This window comes from Halichondria panicea, chromosome 3 (assembly GCF_963675165.1).
Source record: "Halichondria panicea chromosome 3, odHalPani1.1, whole genome shotgun sequence".
Taxonomy (NCBI): domain Eukaryota; kingdom Metazoa; phylum Porifera; class Demospongiae; order Suberitida; family Halichondriidae; genus Halichondria; species Halichondria panicea.
Window position 1 is genome coordinate 4,357,268 of NC_087379.1, and position 16,948 is coordinate 4,374,215.

The following is a 16,948-nucleotide window of genomic DNA, read 5'->3' on the forward strand; positions in this document are numbered from 1 at the left end:
ATCTGCCCACTCACTGGGCAATAAATTTTATACTGAGAAGTACACAGCCCAATCAGATTGCAAGATAACAAAAGTAGATATCATACATAATTATGATTATTATAGTCCAGACCACATGCAACTAGAGGGTGGATATCTCATCATTCATTACTTGTTATTCAATGTACTCTTGAGGGGCGGGTCTTCTACCTTATTCATCACACTATTATACCACGTGTCATGCATGCAATTGATCCTCTCTTTTAACACGCTGCATGCATGCATGCGTATAATGACATTCGTGATCGAAAGTCTTTAAAAACTGACAAAACAATCCTGAAGCAAAGTCAAAGACAAACGTATAGAACATGTATTATAATAGGACAGTCTTTTTTAGGGCATATAATTTATATATACTTCAAATACAAAACCCATGGAAACTAACTATATTTGAATATCCACTTTTAAAGGATTTAGAGCATGACATCCACAACATGCATGACTATACAATGTGCATTAGCCAATATAAAATGTCACGGTATACCGGTGTATCGCCTCACCAATCTGCATCTCATTCTCAACCATGCATGCAGATCTACCATATAATTATAGGGGTATATTTCGAGGGTGCATGAACTTTCGCAGAAAGACCGCGTTAGAAAGATTTTTGCTTTGAAGCATGCATGCATGTGATATTAAATGTGTGGGTGATATAAACAAAAATTAGCTTAATCAGTGAAAACCACAAACTTTACGGGTGTCAAACATGTCACAATAGTGTCTATACCCTAAAACAGCCAAACTATCAGACACACGATGTATACATGCATGCATGCCTATATAATTATATACACGAAAAATACTTGCAGCAAATAATCATGCACACGAAGTAATCCAGACCATGCATAGCTTGGAGGGGTGGATTTCTCATCATTCATTACTTGTTTATTCATACTACATGTAAGGGGCGGGTCTCTCTACATTATTTTATTACCCCGTGCATGTGCAGCATGCAGCAGAGGTAGAGTGATTGCATGGTGTGTGTGTGTGGGCACAAAAAGGAGCTGTTTGAATCGTTGAGATTCACGATCATTTCCCGTAATGTTAAGGTCATTGCGATAAAGTTATTGTATATCTGTTTTGCCGCTGTGTAATGAAGATCAACACAGGGTGAATGCTCTATAGATGCTCAGTATACTGAGCATTTTGTTATTACCCAGTGCGTGCGCAGCGCGCAGCAGGGGTAGTGATTGGTGTGTGTGATCTAATAGTTGTTTTATAGATTCACAATGATCCCTGATTCCCAATCAATGTTAACTTAGGGTCATTACGGTAAAAAGCAGTTGTCATATCCATTCTACTGAGCATCTTGTTTATGAAGTTAATGAAAGCACCGCAGATGCTGATACCTCAGTGGAGGTGCCAAAGCTACATAACCTACTAATAGCTAGCTTTTATACACACCTTGATCATGACCAACATTTTTAATTTTGCTACATGCAAAATCCAGAATCACAGGGAATCTAAAGAGTGGGTAATGACCAACGATGATTGTTGTTAATTAGCTAGGGTCAAGTGGCTCCAGCCCCCTTTGCCCACTCCACGTGTGAATTTTGCACACGCTAGATTGATTGAGAGGCGTGGTCAACACCGACTCTTTAATATAATATTCATCACTATTGGCTAGCACCCACTTAGAATGATGATTTTATGATTTACTATTGCGTAACAGGCCAGAACAAAACTCTGGATATTCCGTGCAACGGTAGGCGCCCGACTAAAAAGTACTTCCATTTTCCGCATTCCACTGCCCTCCAAGATGAGGGATAGCAACAATTGTCAAGGGGCGTGCATCATCATTTCCGCTAGACTACTCCCCTTTTATTAGCAAATTACTTATGCATTGTGTACATTGTAGATATACATGCTTCTATATCATTGAAGACAAGCCATCAGCTATTAAGCTCGATCCTCTTATAAACTTATGTGCAAATACAACCATTAATTTTATTTCGAAACATACATTATACAAAAATTATATACCTCTTCTGTATTTTTTGAGGGAAGCAAACATGTTGCAAGGCATTAGCACAGCGCTTACAACATTAAGTTGTTGCAGAGATACAGCTATGCTAGAGATAGCAAAGTAACACAATTTGCAGTTGCACAAAAAGCATAAATAATGAGACTCACTGAGACTAAGCTGCAGTTCTAGAAGCTTATATAGCACAAAACAGTAAAGCTAACTAGACAAGTGTACACCTTAACACCTATACAGTTTAGTCTATAACACTGTTCTTGTTCTACCATGTTTAATTAATCAAGTTCTAACAAGATCCAACACTCCTTCTCACTTGCTCGAGAATGAGACGGGGAGAGAAACAATTCCAGCCATCTTCCTCAACAATTCGAAAGTACCACATGACAGTCCTTTGGTTAACATATCGGCCACCATCTGACCACTCGGACAATACTTAAGTTCAATAGTTCCAGCACTGACTTGCTCACGTACGAAACAAACATCACTCTCAACAGACTTAGCAAGTTTCGAACTAGCATCAACCGGAGTGCTGACACACTTTGCATCCTGCATGCCATACTTCTCAATCACCTTGTCAATGTATGCAGGTTGCAAACGTCCTCATCCTGGAGAGACTTCATTTCAGCCTCCATGGCTCGTTCCCTTGTTGAAATTTGTAGCAACGTCTTCATATGACTTGTTCATGCACCAGTGACAACAAATACTCCTTCTGCATAGTAGTTAGGTCTGTGTCGGATTCTCTGAGACCTTCGAGGTTCTGTCTCAGTGACCACTTGATCAGGCATGGTCTCTTCAGCACCAATTTCCTCCAAAAAATCACCATCATTGACAACCTCAAAATAACCAACCGGCTCAACATCACGACATTCTTTCAGTCCGAACTCAAGTTCATTAAACTTTACATCTCGACTGTAAAATACCTTGCTTCGGTCAGGGTCAAATAACTTTCACTTCTGTGCCATAGCCAACCAACACTAGCGACAACATCAAGTTTCTTTCGTTTGTTCTTGGCAAAATGTGCAAAACTGACACATCCAAATGCTCGAAGATTCTTCACATTTGGTTTCTTTCCGTGAAATGCCTCAAATGGTGTCATTCCTTTTACAGCTTTAGTAGGACTGCGGTTCCGAAGATAGGCTGCAGTAGATAAGGTCTCTGCCCAGAACTTCTGCTTCATAGACCTTGTCATTTCGATCAGGGTACGATTAAGTCGTTCAGCAAACTCCGTTTTGTTTCGGAGTACGGGGAACTGTGCGCTCATGAGTAACTCCTTCTGACCTCAAATACTCGGTAAATCTTTCTGTGTACTCGCCACCATTGTCCGACCTACCGCTCGACTTTTCGACCATAGCCTTCCAATCCTGATATCGTTTGAAAACCTCGTCTTTCGTCTTCAAGAAATAAACCCAGACATATCGAGTTCGATCATCGATAATTGTGAGAAAATACTCAGCACCGCCTAGAGATTTGGTATTCAGTTTCCCTGTGTGCACTAGGTCAAGTGATTCTTTGGCTCTTGTACCACCACCAACAGGGAAGGGACTCTTGTGGTGCTTACCTTTAGTGCAGGGCTCACAGAAACTGATTTCTTTCGAACCACCATAGTCAAAACCATCAACCATTTGATCAATCACCAATCCTTTTAAGCTCCATACCGTTTATGCCAAACATCTTCCTTGGTTTCAGCAGCATTTACCTGCTCGTTAGACTGACAATCCAGGAAATATATACAGACTACCACATCTTTTAGCTGTGGCAATCACCTTGTTCTTAGAGTTCACGATCTGACACCCAGATTCATCAAACTTCGTCATTTTTCCACCTTCAGATGCCTTCGACACACTAATCAAATTTTAGCTGAGATCTGGAACATGCAATGCATTCTTCACTGGACATCGTTTCAACCGACCACCAGGCAACTTCATTATCAAAGAAACTGTTCCACGACCAACTACCTCCAAACTTCTACCGCTAACCTTTTCGTGCAAGCATCGATAGTCCGTGAACAAGTGTCTTGAGGTACACATATGGCTGGTTGCCCCAGAATCAATAATCCAGTCAGCTGATGTTCTTGCAGCAAATGCATGACCAACCACCAGTGCGTCCTCGTCACTGTCTTCAATTATTTCATGCTTGTCATCCTTAGCCTTCAACTGCCAACAGTCTCGTTTAAAGTGTCCCATTTTTCCACAGTGATGACATGGACCTTTCTCCTTGGACTTCTTCCATTTTGCTGGCATTGTTTTCTTATCCTCAGCACTGCTTCCACCTCGCACTTTCAGCTTTACTTCGTGGTGCAACAACTTCTCCGTTACAATTTCCATCTTTGGAACATCCTCACTCACTTCCAGAGCTGTAACCAAACCACTAAACGATTTCGGTAAACTCGCTAACAGATACACAACACGATCATCTTCCGTCAATGGAACATCCATTTCCGACAAAGCATTGAACAATTCCGTCATTTCTTGAATATGTTCCTGTACTGCGTGTCCTTCCTTTAGCCTCAAGGAATGTAGTTTCTGACGGAGCTCAAGCTTGTTTCCCCAGGACTTTTTCATGAACTGGTCACTTGGCTCGCCTATCAAATAGAGCAAACTCATATCAATCGACAACACAACAATCGCTAAAGCCCGATCACATTCTCCAACATACTTGGCAAAACCAGCGTCCCCTTCTCCCGGTGCAATCTCCGTGCCTTCTACAATTCTCCAGACTCCTTCTTTCATTAGAGCCATGAGTCTTCCATGTTGCGTAGTTAGTTCCAGACAATGGGACAAACGCTGTCGTACTCCTAAACTCGGCCATTGCTTCTACTGACTTGCACTCAACTAGCGAACTCCCAAACTATTAGACCGCTCGTTACAACAGTCCAATCAACTCAACTACCAACAACAACAACCAATAAATCGGCTGCACTCACTCCACTAAATGATGATACTAAGCTGCAGTTCTAGAAGCTTATATAGCACAAAACAGTAAAGCTAAAATTAGCTGTCTATTCTAGTCTATATTCTAGACAAGAACTTAACACCTATACAGTTTAGTCTATATCACTATTCTAGTTCTACCATGTTTAATCAAGTTCTAACAAGATCCAACATAAGTTTCTCTTATCCATCCTTGGCTTGAGCTTGAATCGCTTTCACCGGTTCATTGGAAGTTGCAGGCATCTTCTGCTCGAGTCGGCCACAATTTGATTGAAGATTTTTAGCTTGCTGAAGAACAACTCCCCAATCGTTGTTGGCTGCCTTTAGGTTGATGAGGACCGCCGCATCTTGCTGTAGTGAAATTTTTTGAAGATGTGCTATTGCTTCGTGCATATTATCACACAGTGCAACCCATCCGTCGACAACATTGGCTGAGAAAGTGACGACATTCTCTGTATTCTTTTGAAGGTCAGATATTTGGTCCTCAATCAGATCAAGCTGTGTAACTCGAGACTTAATTTTCTTGATAGCTATTGTCAGATCCTTTACTTTCTGTACTGCTTCTGCATACTCGTGAAGCAGAACACCCATGGCAGTTACCTCCCCTGCCATGAAAATGCCGCCACCAATAAGTACACCAATGCCAATTTCAGGAAACATTGCCATAGCAACAGCCGTTACGGGTAGAGTTGCTCCACAGACAAGAATAGCAACGACTTCTAAACTGGATATAGTATCCCATTTGACACGACTTGCCTGATCGTCTTGTATTTTCATTTTATCTTTGGTTATCACTTTGTTTGCTTCTGTGAAATCTTTTTGGAATTCACTGTAGAGTGGTTCAAAATCATTATGGAATTGCTTGATACTAGTAGCAATTTCGTTTGCCCTCGATAACTTACTCTGCAATTCCGGGATAAGAGCTCCTTTGAGGGCCTGCACAAACTCATCCCTTGCATCCATATCGCCAGCCTGGAGTCTTGGGATCAATTCCAGAAGCGCATTGTATGTTGCCTGGAAGGTATTGGCATAGTCAATGATCTCAGCAGTAGTATTGATGATGAGAGGCCAAATTTTGTCAACCCATTCTTGAGATTGATTTTGTGCGGATTTTTGATGACCTAGAAGCTTCGGTATTTCTGGAAGAGCATTGATTACAGCTTGCTGGAGGATCAGGCGAGCATTCTCGGTCACAACTGTTGCACCACCAGCCACTGAAGAGTTTACATTATGACCTTGATTTGTCACTGTTGTTGATTTTTCAGTTTCCATTGCAGCAATAGCCTACAGGAATAGCACAATTTACTAGAGTGACTTGAATGAGGCGGGGTACAGGGGCGTTTTCTAGAGATTGAAGCAGGAGGGTGCACAAGAGCACAGAAAAAAATGGGGCTGTTACGCGCGCGATTTTACGCCCCCGCATTTATTTCGGCGTGTCTTTTAGCTCCTCCCCATGCACCCTTGCATCAAAAAAGTACAGCACACTGGAAACGAGCGACTTTTACTACTCTCAAACAAAGCCAAAAATACTCTAGAGCTTCTCTCTTCCATTCTAGTCATGTTACTAGACAAAGCATCTAGCTACTATGTGTATCTTCTTGTAAATGACAATACAATGTAATGTTGTAGTTTGTAGCCTAGAGCAATCTATAGTACCGGTACTATAGCTCATAGTTCCCTGCTAAATACACTCAAACGGGATCTAATACATGCATAGCGTGATAATAAGACATAATTATGAGTCAGTCATCTTGTAGGATCTCCATGCACTATTCTCCTGGGGTACATCCTAGCAAACTGGTCAATCACTGCAATGGGGATGTCCAGTCAATCTAGTGTTAGTCACTGCTTCTCAGTATCTCTCAGTGGAGCAAGAGGTGACTGGGAGAGTGCAGAGGATCTTGATCAGCTATTATGCATTACATAACAACATAGCCTCGATTCCAGGCGGATTAAAATCGGCCTTGAATCGAGGCTAATAACAACATTGCAATGCTGGTTGCGCATGCTCAATTGGGCTTGGTCATGAAGACTTGTAATCGCTGCACATACCTCTGGAGCTGCACCGTTAGCTAGCTAGCTACTGAGTGATAGGATTAGTTTCATGGTTGTCTGGGAGGACAGGGGGGTGCTCAAGCCCCCAAAGCCCCCCATTGTACACGCCACTGGGGTAGAATATAAAGAAATACTTGTATATAGGGCTATTTTTTAGGTGAAATTCAGCTCTCTACGCCTTTCATGCCTTTGGGAAGCAGGAGCATCTTCTTAGTACAAGCTACCTTGTTTTAGAATGGCTGAGTTGGTGCCACAGCAAGTTAAAAGTTGCCATACTCAGAGGATATGAAAAACAGTTGACCTTTTTTTAGAAAAAATTTTCAGCTGTTAATCTTTGCCACCCCTGCAAACCTAAGCTATCTACGGCCCTGAAGTATATAAAACGATCATGCAGGCGAGATAACTAACTCAGATGGGCATAGTTACACATTGAATACATGACTTGAACGTACCCATAGGAAAACAATCACTATCTTGCGGTTGGGATCCATTTTGAAGACAGAGGTATACTAATTAAGAGACGATACATGAATTTACAGGAACATATAGACGAGACAATACACGAATTTACAGGCCATTCAGTTGTGGATGCACAATTTAAATGTCTTGAAGTGGATACTCAGCTCCAATGGTTTAATTACGATTCATGCAGGAAGACCATGCACTAGCTGTGAATTAGAGCTGAAGAATGCAATTAGTATTACTACTTGGTTTACTTCCGTAGTTGTTTTAGTCACACCCACCATCAATTTTTAATACATAAGAGAGTCTATGAACTTGGCAGTATCACGAGTGCGAGTAAGCAAGTGCGAGTAAGCAAGTGTGAGTAAGCAACTGCTACCGTCGTATAGCTGGTAATTTCCGGGGGACAAAACATTTGTGGCGTGGTTGAGCAATATTAAGTCACTTCTTGGATAATATTTTCGTGGTTGCTGCTGGTCTGAGCTCCAACCACGAAAACCACAAATATTTTGTCCCCCAGAATTACCAGCTACCGTATTACTATAATATTTTGCGGGTGAAAAACCCTTGCGAATGAGCCAAATCAGTAGAAAATTTAACCCTTTGCGATCTAACTATTTGCGATTTTATTGTTGCGAATTGATCAACCCTCGCAAAGTTCGCATATGTTTGTGATACACGCAAAACATTCTAGTAATACGGTATACGGTATAAATTATATATACCCGACTTGTGTAGTATCACAACCATGCAGTATACGTGTGTAAAACGACCACATCTCAAGTGACTCTATACAAACCAAGTGTTTAGACAAGGAATGAGTATCCGACTTGAATAGCAATGCAAAGTGTCTAATTACCCATAAAACGAATAAGGTATATGTAATAGTAGTGACACAGTCATGGCTCAGCCTGAGTACGTAGGGCCGCAGGCAAACGACATGCACTATACTATATAGGTATATACAATGTGCAAATATGTGTGCAGGAGTGAAGCCGTGTAACAACTGCCAGCTTTGTTGCATTCCTTTCTGGTAATATAATCCCTTTATAGAGCACCTATAGTTTGCAACTGCCCACAACCAGTCATGAATATACTTAATCAGTGAAGACATAAATGAAAGCACTGCGGCCGCGCGGGTGCTGATGCCTCAATGGTTAGGCCTGTGCCAAATATTTACCTATTATTCTTCACACTTCATCAGCCACTTCATCAGCCCTATTATTCAAATTGATGACACCTATTATTAACATACACAGCAGCGAAATAAAACACCTATAAATTATATAGCACCAAAAAATGGGATTATAAGCCATTAAAGTTTTAATTTCAGCAGCAAAATAACACAAAAAATGTGGTTTCAACATTGATTGGACAAACAATCAGATTTACTGCCATGTAAAATGTGGGCGTGTTCTGAGCTACTCCGCATGTGCAACTCCATGAATATCATTAAACTATTTTCATAGTGCCTATTGTAAAAAAGACAGCCTATTATTCAACAAATTATTCCGAAATATATTGGCACAGGCCTATCGATGGTCCATCAAGGCAGACGATGGAAGTGCCAACATAATAGCTTTTTATACATAAACAAGGAAATGTGGTTAGACGATAGTGAGTCCGCAATACTATAATTATATGCATAGTAAGACACTCCATCCTCTCAGGTGCTCCTGCATGGTTATAATTATGAGCATAACTATAATCATTATGCCCTAAAATGTAAGGCGTATATATACCGGTGTAGAAGCGATATGGGTCCCCCCCTTATTTTGGGGCCCCCGGCCCTAAAACGCTAGCAATTTGGGGTGTTAGGGGGGGGGCCCCATTGCACTAGCAGTACAGGCCCCCCATAGTGATTTAGGGTCCCCCTAGAGAAGTCTATTCTGAGCAGTGCATGGAGTCAAGCCAGCACAACAGTAAGAGGAAGGTTGAATAATGTTTATGTAGGCCTAAACTTCTAATACAGAATACTAGCTTATAATTTGTGCTGCTTGGCCGGGTCACTGAGGATAACAGTATAGAGCAGCCATGCATGTGCAAAGTACCTGCGTTACAGCATTGGTAGCACAAATAGCCATTATATTGACAGACAATACAGTTTAGAGCAGCAGCCGCAGCTCACTTTGTGTAATTGTTTATACAAAAACTTTTCCTGGCAGAGTTGAGAATAAATCAAAGAGCAAGAAATTGTGAAGGATGGTAGTCAAGCACCTGTGGGCACACTTGTTATTTTTCAGTGTACCGTGCATGTGTATTACCTCTATATCTGTAGAAATAGCCGGCCCTATGTAGACCAAGGCTCTGTGTTTTTTGTTATAATAATATAGACAGTACTTAATTGTGTTGTGAAAAAGGCCCTGCTCATCTTTGTTCCTATGTATGTGCTGCATGCATGTTCCGTGTGTGTGATAAACGTAGAGACTACCCGACATTATGGACTGTCCGTGCGCTATATATACCCCCAACATCCATCCTACAAGATCACACAAATACACCTTACTTTGAGCATGCATGCATGCTAGAGTTTTAACTGTTATATTATTTTTGTAAATAGTTCTTTTCTGTGGAACTCTCTATACCCAGCACAGTTGTATGTCGTACTTTTTTCAAAGTATCGCTCCAACCATGCACCCCTTATACCTTATTGACCTCTCATTTCTAGCAGTATATTTTTATTTTGTGTTTTTGTTTGTTCTGGGGAGCACCCTTGAGAGGCCTAGCAGCCTGGCTATTGTTCTACCCTTTCCCTTGCTGGATATCATTATCTTATTCTAAGACTCGGAATAGAGCCAGTTAAGGAACAGCTATATATATCTTATAACAGGGGCATAAATAATGATATGAACACAATTTCTCGAGTTCAGTTCTGAAGAAAATCTCTGAAGCGAATTTTGTATTGAGGATACATCTTCCTGCTCTGCATGGTATTGCTTAGACCATAGATTGAATAGGGAGAGGGATTGGAAACGGAAGTTACCTCGAATTATATCCGCATTACGCCGGGGTTTAATCGAGGCTGTGTATCTAACGTTGGTAAAATCTTGTCTGCTAGATTATACTACATTTGTACTAAAACTTGCACTTCCAACTAACACTTGAGACCATATGGGACACAGTACACCGATGAGTTGCACAGTCTTAGCTATATTAGAAGTATTATAGGCACATAAAGATCTCATAGCGTGTTTTGTACCTCTAGCTCTCTTCACAAAAGTCAAAAATGTATTTTTTCTTTTCTAACTGATGCTCACCATTAGGGGGCATGAGAATGACATTTTAGGGGGCTCTGAATATCTTGTAGTGATCATTATATTCATGAAACATTGTTTCCCGCGTGTTGAGCAACCGTAACACGGATTAACATCAAAGGCTCTCTGGTGCTAGCCTCTACACAGGCTCTCCTTTTTCTGTTCTTTATCACAATCGTTCAATAAGATAAAATACTGTATTAATCGTTCAATGAGATAAAATACGGTATTAATTGGAGGAATAAAGAAAGAAATAGACGTAAAGTTAGGAAAAAGGAGAGCCTGTATCGGGAAGTCGCGTGAGGGTAGAAGGGTGGTAGAAGGGTGAAAATGAGCGTGGGCATGCTGAGCTAGAGATGTTGGACTGCCCACGCAGAGATCTATGACTAATAAAACTTTGCCTGCAGCAAGTAGTCTCGATTTCCAGCCTCTTTGCAAGAGTCTGGTGAACTTCACTATCACCACTTGTGTCAGGCCCTAAGTGCCGCGGTTAGATAACCTAGTAGTGATAATTGGGTGTTAACCAAATAGTGTAGTGGTGGGTGTTACCCATGCACTGTGTGGTGAAATTCATGCAATCACTGAATGGGTACAGGTGTGGCCAAAAATCATTGTGGAACATTTAGTTTATGACTTTCAAGATTTAGTACATAATTATAGTGCAAGACTATGGAAAGACACATGAAGATGCAAGACGTGATAATTGAGAGTGCTAGAGCAATTGGGATCCATTATTTAAAGCCAGAGCAAATGAAAGCAATGTATTCAATCATTGGAGGAAAGGACACATTTGTGTCACTGCCAACCGGCTATGGAAAGTCAGTAATCTTTGCTGCATTACCTATGGCCTTTGACCAATTGAAAGGTGAACTAAAATTGCTGTATGAGTGTACCTATATATACACCTTTTTCTGTTTTGCAGGAACATCTGGAAGCATTGTACTTTGTATTAGTCCCCTCACTTCGCTGATGATGGATCAACAAAAAAAGTGTGCAGCTGGAGGATTGACAGTGGAATACGTTGGAGAAGCTCAGACAGACCGTAGTGCTATTAACAGAGTACTGAAAAGAGAAGCTCAGTTGGTGTTCATCTCCCCAAAGAGCATAATTATTAGCGAAGGGTATTTTTCGAAATAATTATGCTTCTGTCACCACCGTATATAAAGAATCTCGTTGCAGTAGTAGTTGATGAAGCCCATTGTGTTAAAACCTGGAGAGATGATTTTCGAGTTGCGAGATTGGAGATTTAAGGAGCCTCATTCCAGACAATGTCGGTGTTCACGCACTTACTGCTACCTCTACAACAGAAACATTTTACATTGTCAGTAGAAGGTTATGTATAGACGATCCTACTTTAATTGCCTCCCCTCCTTTCCGAGACAATATTTCTTATGGTTCTTATTTTAATGGTTGCTGCTGACACGTACACCGGTGGAATGGTTGCTGCTGACGCTGATGGAATGGTTGCTACTGACACTGGTGGAATAGTTGGTACTGAAACAGATGATGGAATGGGTGGTGTGGGGGGTTCCTGCATAACTCTACTTCTTTTTGGCGGTGGTGGTTAAGTTATCTTCTGCATGTCTTGAAAGCAGACCATTTATTAGCTCTGCATGTTGCTTCCTTCTTTACCTTGCATAGCTTTTCTTGTTGAGCATGGACATTCTTCAGTTGTTTCTCGCACTGGTGACACAATATACTGTCACTAGCACTAGTTTCAGGGATGCAATGCAGAGGTACTGGAAGGAGCTGCACAAGTACTTCTCTTGCTTCAGAACAGCTATGACCATTGAGCTTCTTTCGCCTTCGGTTGTCCAGAGACTCATTCGCACACAAACAGCAGTAGAGGCCCATATCTAGCTACTTTTTTGTGATGCAATAGCTTACGTAACAGTTTACACAGCAGGCCACAACGGCCCACAAGGCACTTGACAAGCGGTTTCACACCCCAAGAAAATCTTGGGGTGTCTGCACGAACTGTTCATTGCAAGTTCACCCGACCATATACGAAGTATGGGAGGGCGTGGCCAGACTATGCAGCAAGCTGGACATGGACTTGGAACTGGAAGTTTGCAAGCACTAGAGCTAGCTATACCTTAGGCTTAGCTAGATGATCTACTAGTCTAGATTGTGTGTTCAGATTCTATCCTATTCTATCAGACTACTATCACCTTTTCTTGTGTCTTTCTACATGCTATAGTCTATACAGGTTAGATCAAGAATAGCTTAGTCATCATTATCATATAGCAGGTAGCTACTGCCACCAGAGCTGGCCACGCTGGTTCTCTGATCTGACTTGCAGCACAGCTTGGTGGTTGTCTCAGTACAGTCTTATTAAAACTCTGAATGCGTGGGAGAATACCTTACGTCACGATTGTGGGCTACATATCGCCCACGTTCATAAAAATCCTTGTGGATCACGCGATTTCCCAAACCAGGCCTTACTTTTTCTTTAACTGTACGCCCATTTCTTTCTTTGCTGCCTCACTATGTCTTTCTATGATTTATGGATGAACAGTGACAACAGCAAGAAAAAGTAAGGCCTGGGAACGAGGCTACTCTGGTGCCATGCTGCAAATTCAATGTAAAATGTCACGTGACACTACTTCCGTTTCCAATCCCTCTCCCTATTCAATGACTAGCTAAAAATTAGCCAATAGCACCTGCAAAGCATGCATGCATGGTGTTATCAAACTCTGCACTTTAATAGTCAGCAAGAGAGCTTGGTCATGTAACACAGTATCAAGTCATATGACCAAGCTCTCTTGCTGACTAAGTGCAGAGTTTGATATGAGCTGCTTACCCATAGACTCAGAGCATGTCTGAGGCTACAAGCATAGATACCATCTATACTGCAAGTTATAAGTGGGAGCCCCATATCGCTGGAGAGGCCTCAAAGCGCTAGTGAAATAGGGCCGTGGGGGGCCCCGAAATTGGGGGGAGCCCCATATCGCTTCTACACCGGTACCGTGGCCTGCATTGTATTACATAATCCAATTTTCAATGACTTTGTTCCTGGATTGGTAATAATCTACTATAAATTATATCAGTTTTCCATGGGAATCGTGACTTCGGTCACGAATGTCAGTGCTATGCATGAGTATAATAATTATCATAAAATGTATAGGGCATACTGAGTGCAGGGATCGAATTCATACATACAAGTAGCACCATGGTATAATTATGCCCCGGTGCGCATGCGCAAGCGAGATATACGGTAGTGTGTGTGTGTGTGTGTGTAGTTAGGCTGCTACAGCTGCTTAAGGATCAATTTATAGGCTTCTAGTCTAGCCTCGATTCCAGGCCGCTTGAACAAGGCGGCCTGGTATACCTTGTATGCGCATGCGCGAAATAATTGACAACAATTTCATCATACAAATTGTAAAAAAACGGACAAAGTTACAAAAGGGAATAATATGTATGACAATGTGACCACAATGGCAGCTTTCAGAGACACTAATCAAAGTAGAATAATTATGCTGCAGCAGTGTTGCTTCTTCTAGCTCTGTTTATCAAAGAGACAGTTTAAGAAAGCCTCCCAGACAGCTAGAGCTGCCAGCTAGGAAGAGTGGTGGACTCTTTAATACATCAGTAGATCTTGAGTGAATAACTTTCTGAGTGTCGAGTTAAAGCTTATTAAAAGCTTTCAAGAGTAATCATTAGCTTCTTTATCTTCAGCAATGACTTCTTCTCGAACATAAAGGCAAGATTTAGTAGCAGAACACTTGCCTGGTCTATATTACCACAGCCTCATCAGGGGACCCACAGGAACACATCATGCCTTTCCTATAACATCTGTAGCCTTACAGTGTAGGGTGTCGTTAAGTAGAGACTTGGCTTGATACAATAAAGGGCGTAAGAACTCAGTCATCTTTGCACAATACTTCTATGTAACGGACTGTAAAATCAGAATACAAATAGTATACGGTTTATTTTACTGACAGTATCCACAAATACACGGATTACCCCCTTTTTGGGGTAATGTACACGCATGCGCATACAAGGTATACCAGGCCGCCTTGTTCAAGCGGCCTGGAATCGAGGCTACTTCTAGTCATGTTTTCTTGAATTATAATTCTTGGATTTTCAAAATAAAGCTTCGTTCTCGAGTTTTACCTAGTTTTGCTAGCTTACTTGGAATGCCATTGCAGCTTTTTCAGAAGAGTTCATAGTAAAACTTGTTCACCGAGTGTTGCTACTCTCATAGGTGCCAACTGTCCCGGATAGGCCTGTGTCAAATATTCACCTATTATTCAAATTTTTTATTCGCACTTGATCAGTCTATTATTCAACTTCATCAACCCTATTATTCAAATTATTCAACATACACAGCAGTAAAATAAAACACCTATAAATTAAACATGTAATAGCACCAAAGAATGGGATTAAAAGTCATTACTTTTCAAAAATGTGGGCATGTTCTGAGCTACTGCGCATGTGCAACTCCATGAAATCATTAAAGTATTTTCACAGTACCCAAATTGACTGCGGTGCCTATTATTATTCAAAAAATTATTCAGGAATATTTGGCACAGGCCTAGCCTCGAATCCAGGCCGATTAAAATAATCGGCCTGGTCTCGAGGCTAGCACAGGCCTAGCGCATTTGGAGGCTCTGCCTGTATCCCGTACTAGTTGGGCGGAGTCCAACCAACTCCCACGCAGTTGGTTGGACTCCGCCCAACTATTTTAATACCTGAAATGTCCCGGATTTTCAAGGTTGCTGCTCCTGAGCTGGGATAATGCACTGGCACTGGTGTTGTGTTAGCCTCTTTCACCGGCCTTCAAGAAAGTGCGGCCTGGGATCGAGGCTAGTTTTGTGTCGACCATCACTGTGAGTTACAAAATGTATAGCTAGTGGAATGGTGAATTTAAGTTCATACTAATTTGTATACAGGAGCAAAACGGAACCTTCCCCTCCAACCCCCGTCGTACTCCTCCTAGCTGATGGGTGCGAACTCTTTGAAAGAGGATGCCCCAGTGCCACTCGTGTCCTTCCCAAGGGGCCGATCTTATAAAACTACTGACGTGGAATGGCTCTTTCAACACTTGTGGTTGCTATCCTGACCAGTGATGTCAGGATTCTACTGTATCTTGATGCACTGTGAACACACAATCTATGTTATGCCACCTGAAGGCTTAGCAGGCATATCCAACGCAGTGTCTTTCTGGAAGCTCTTGTTTGAGATCTTCGCTTCTAAACATCTGCATTTATTATGGACGCAGTACTGCTGTGCACTCTACAGAGTATTAATTTTTAGTGTCATATCATTATATCACTGTATTTTTAGCCAACTGTTGAACTGAAGATTTTGCATAGCATTCCTCTTGATACTTACCAGTTTCCGGTCACGCCCAGATACAATCAATACCAGGCCGAGGAGGCGACCTAGCGTTCAATTGGAGACAGGAGACGGATCGGCCTGGGATCGAGGCTAAGTGCAGTGCAGTATTATTTATTATAGGAAAAATGCTAGTTGGGCGGAGTCCAACCAACGCTGCGCTCTGGGTTGGGTATCACTACAGTTTTGTTCCACCGGTACTTGAGACAGAGTATGAATATTGTTTAATCTTAAGTGGCTGACAACCGCATGGCTCAGGGGTGCAATATAAAGAAATCAATGGATGGCTATTCTAGCTGCCTGGATCTAGCTATAGTTGTTTTGGAATTCAAGAAAGACCTCACACTCTTAGAGAAAGTAGAAGAATACTGTAACCTAGATTTATTTCATAATAGTTAGACATCTAGCACAAAGAGAGGCTATAAGACTACCCCAAGGCTTCTGGAGAAGCTTTTCGAAGACCAAAGAAGGCATACATATCACAGGTTTTGTCCAAACTAATGATCTAATCTTAGATTGGTAGCACAACAAAACTTAATTAAATGGAACCTTGCTGCAACAAATTACAAATTACAAATATCTGGGTCTCACATTATCTGATGATCTGTCCTGGCACCCTCATATTACTACCATTTGTAACAAAACAAGAAAACTAATTGGTCTACTTTATCGAAGGTTCTCAACCAATGCATCTCCATCCACTCTCTTAAAACTACATAAAAGCTTTGTGAGGCCACATATAGATCTATATGGAATATGCTTCAGAAGTATGGAGTCCCCACTATAGAAGAGATATAGAAAACCTGGAAAAAGTACAGAGATTTGCCATGAGAGTGTGTCTGGGTCAGTGGGATCTAAAGTAGGGAGAACTGCTGTCAGCATCTGGC

At 41.5% G+C, this 16,948-nt stretch overlaps 1 protein-coding gene across 1 annotated transcript; it reads right to left on the minus strand.

Moving 5' to 3' along the window:
• Window positions 1-2,173: 2,173 nt before the first annotated feature.
• LOC135333052 (uncharacterized) lies at window positions 2,174-7,659 on the minus strand. Its single transcript, XM_064527985.1, has 2 exons — window positions 7,458-7,659; window positions 2,174-6,234 (listed from the first exon to the last, which is right to left on the minus strand). Exons 1-2 carry the CDS (start codon window positions 7,494-7,496, stop codon window positions 5,134-5,136), a joined length of 1,140 nt encoding a protein of 379 aa, XP_064384055.1. The 5' UTR covers window positions 7,497-7,659; the 3' UTR covers window positions 2,174-5,133.
• Window positions 7,660-16,948: the final 9,289 nt, after the last annotated feature.

Excerpts from the sequence above, each read along its gene's own strand:
- LOC135333052 (XM_064527985.1), bottom strand. The coding sequence starts at position 7,496 with ATGGATCCCAACCGCAAGATAGTGATTGTTTTCCTATGG. Across the intron at positions 6,235-7,457 it reads TAGTGATTGTTTTCCTATGG|GCTATTGCTGCAATGGAAAC; the intron begins GTACGTTCAAGT and ends CTATTCCTGTAG.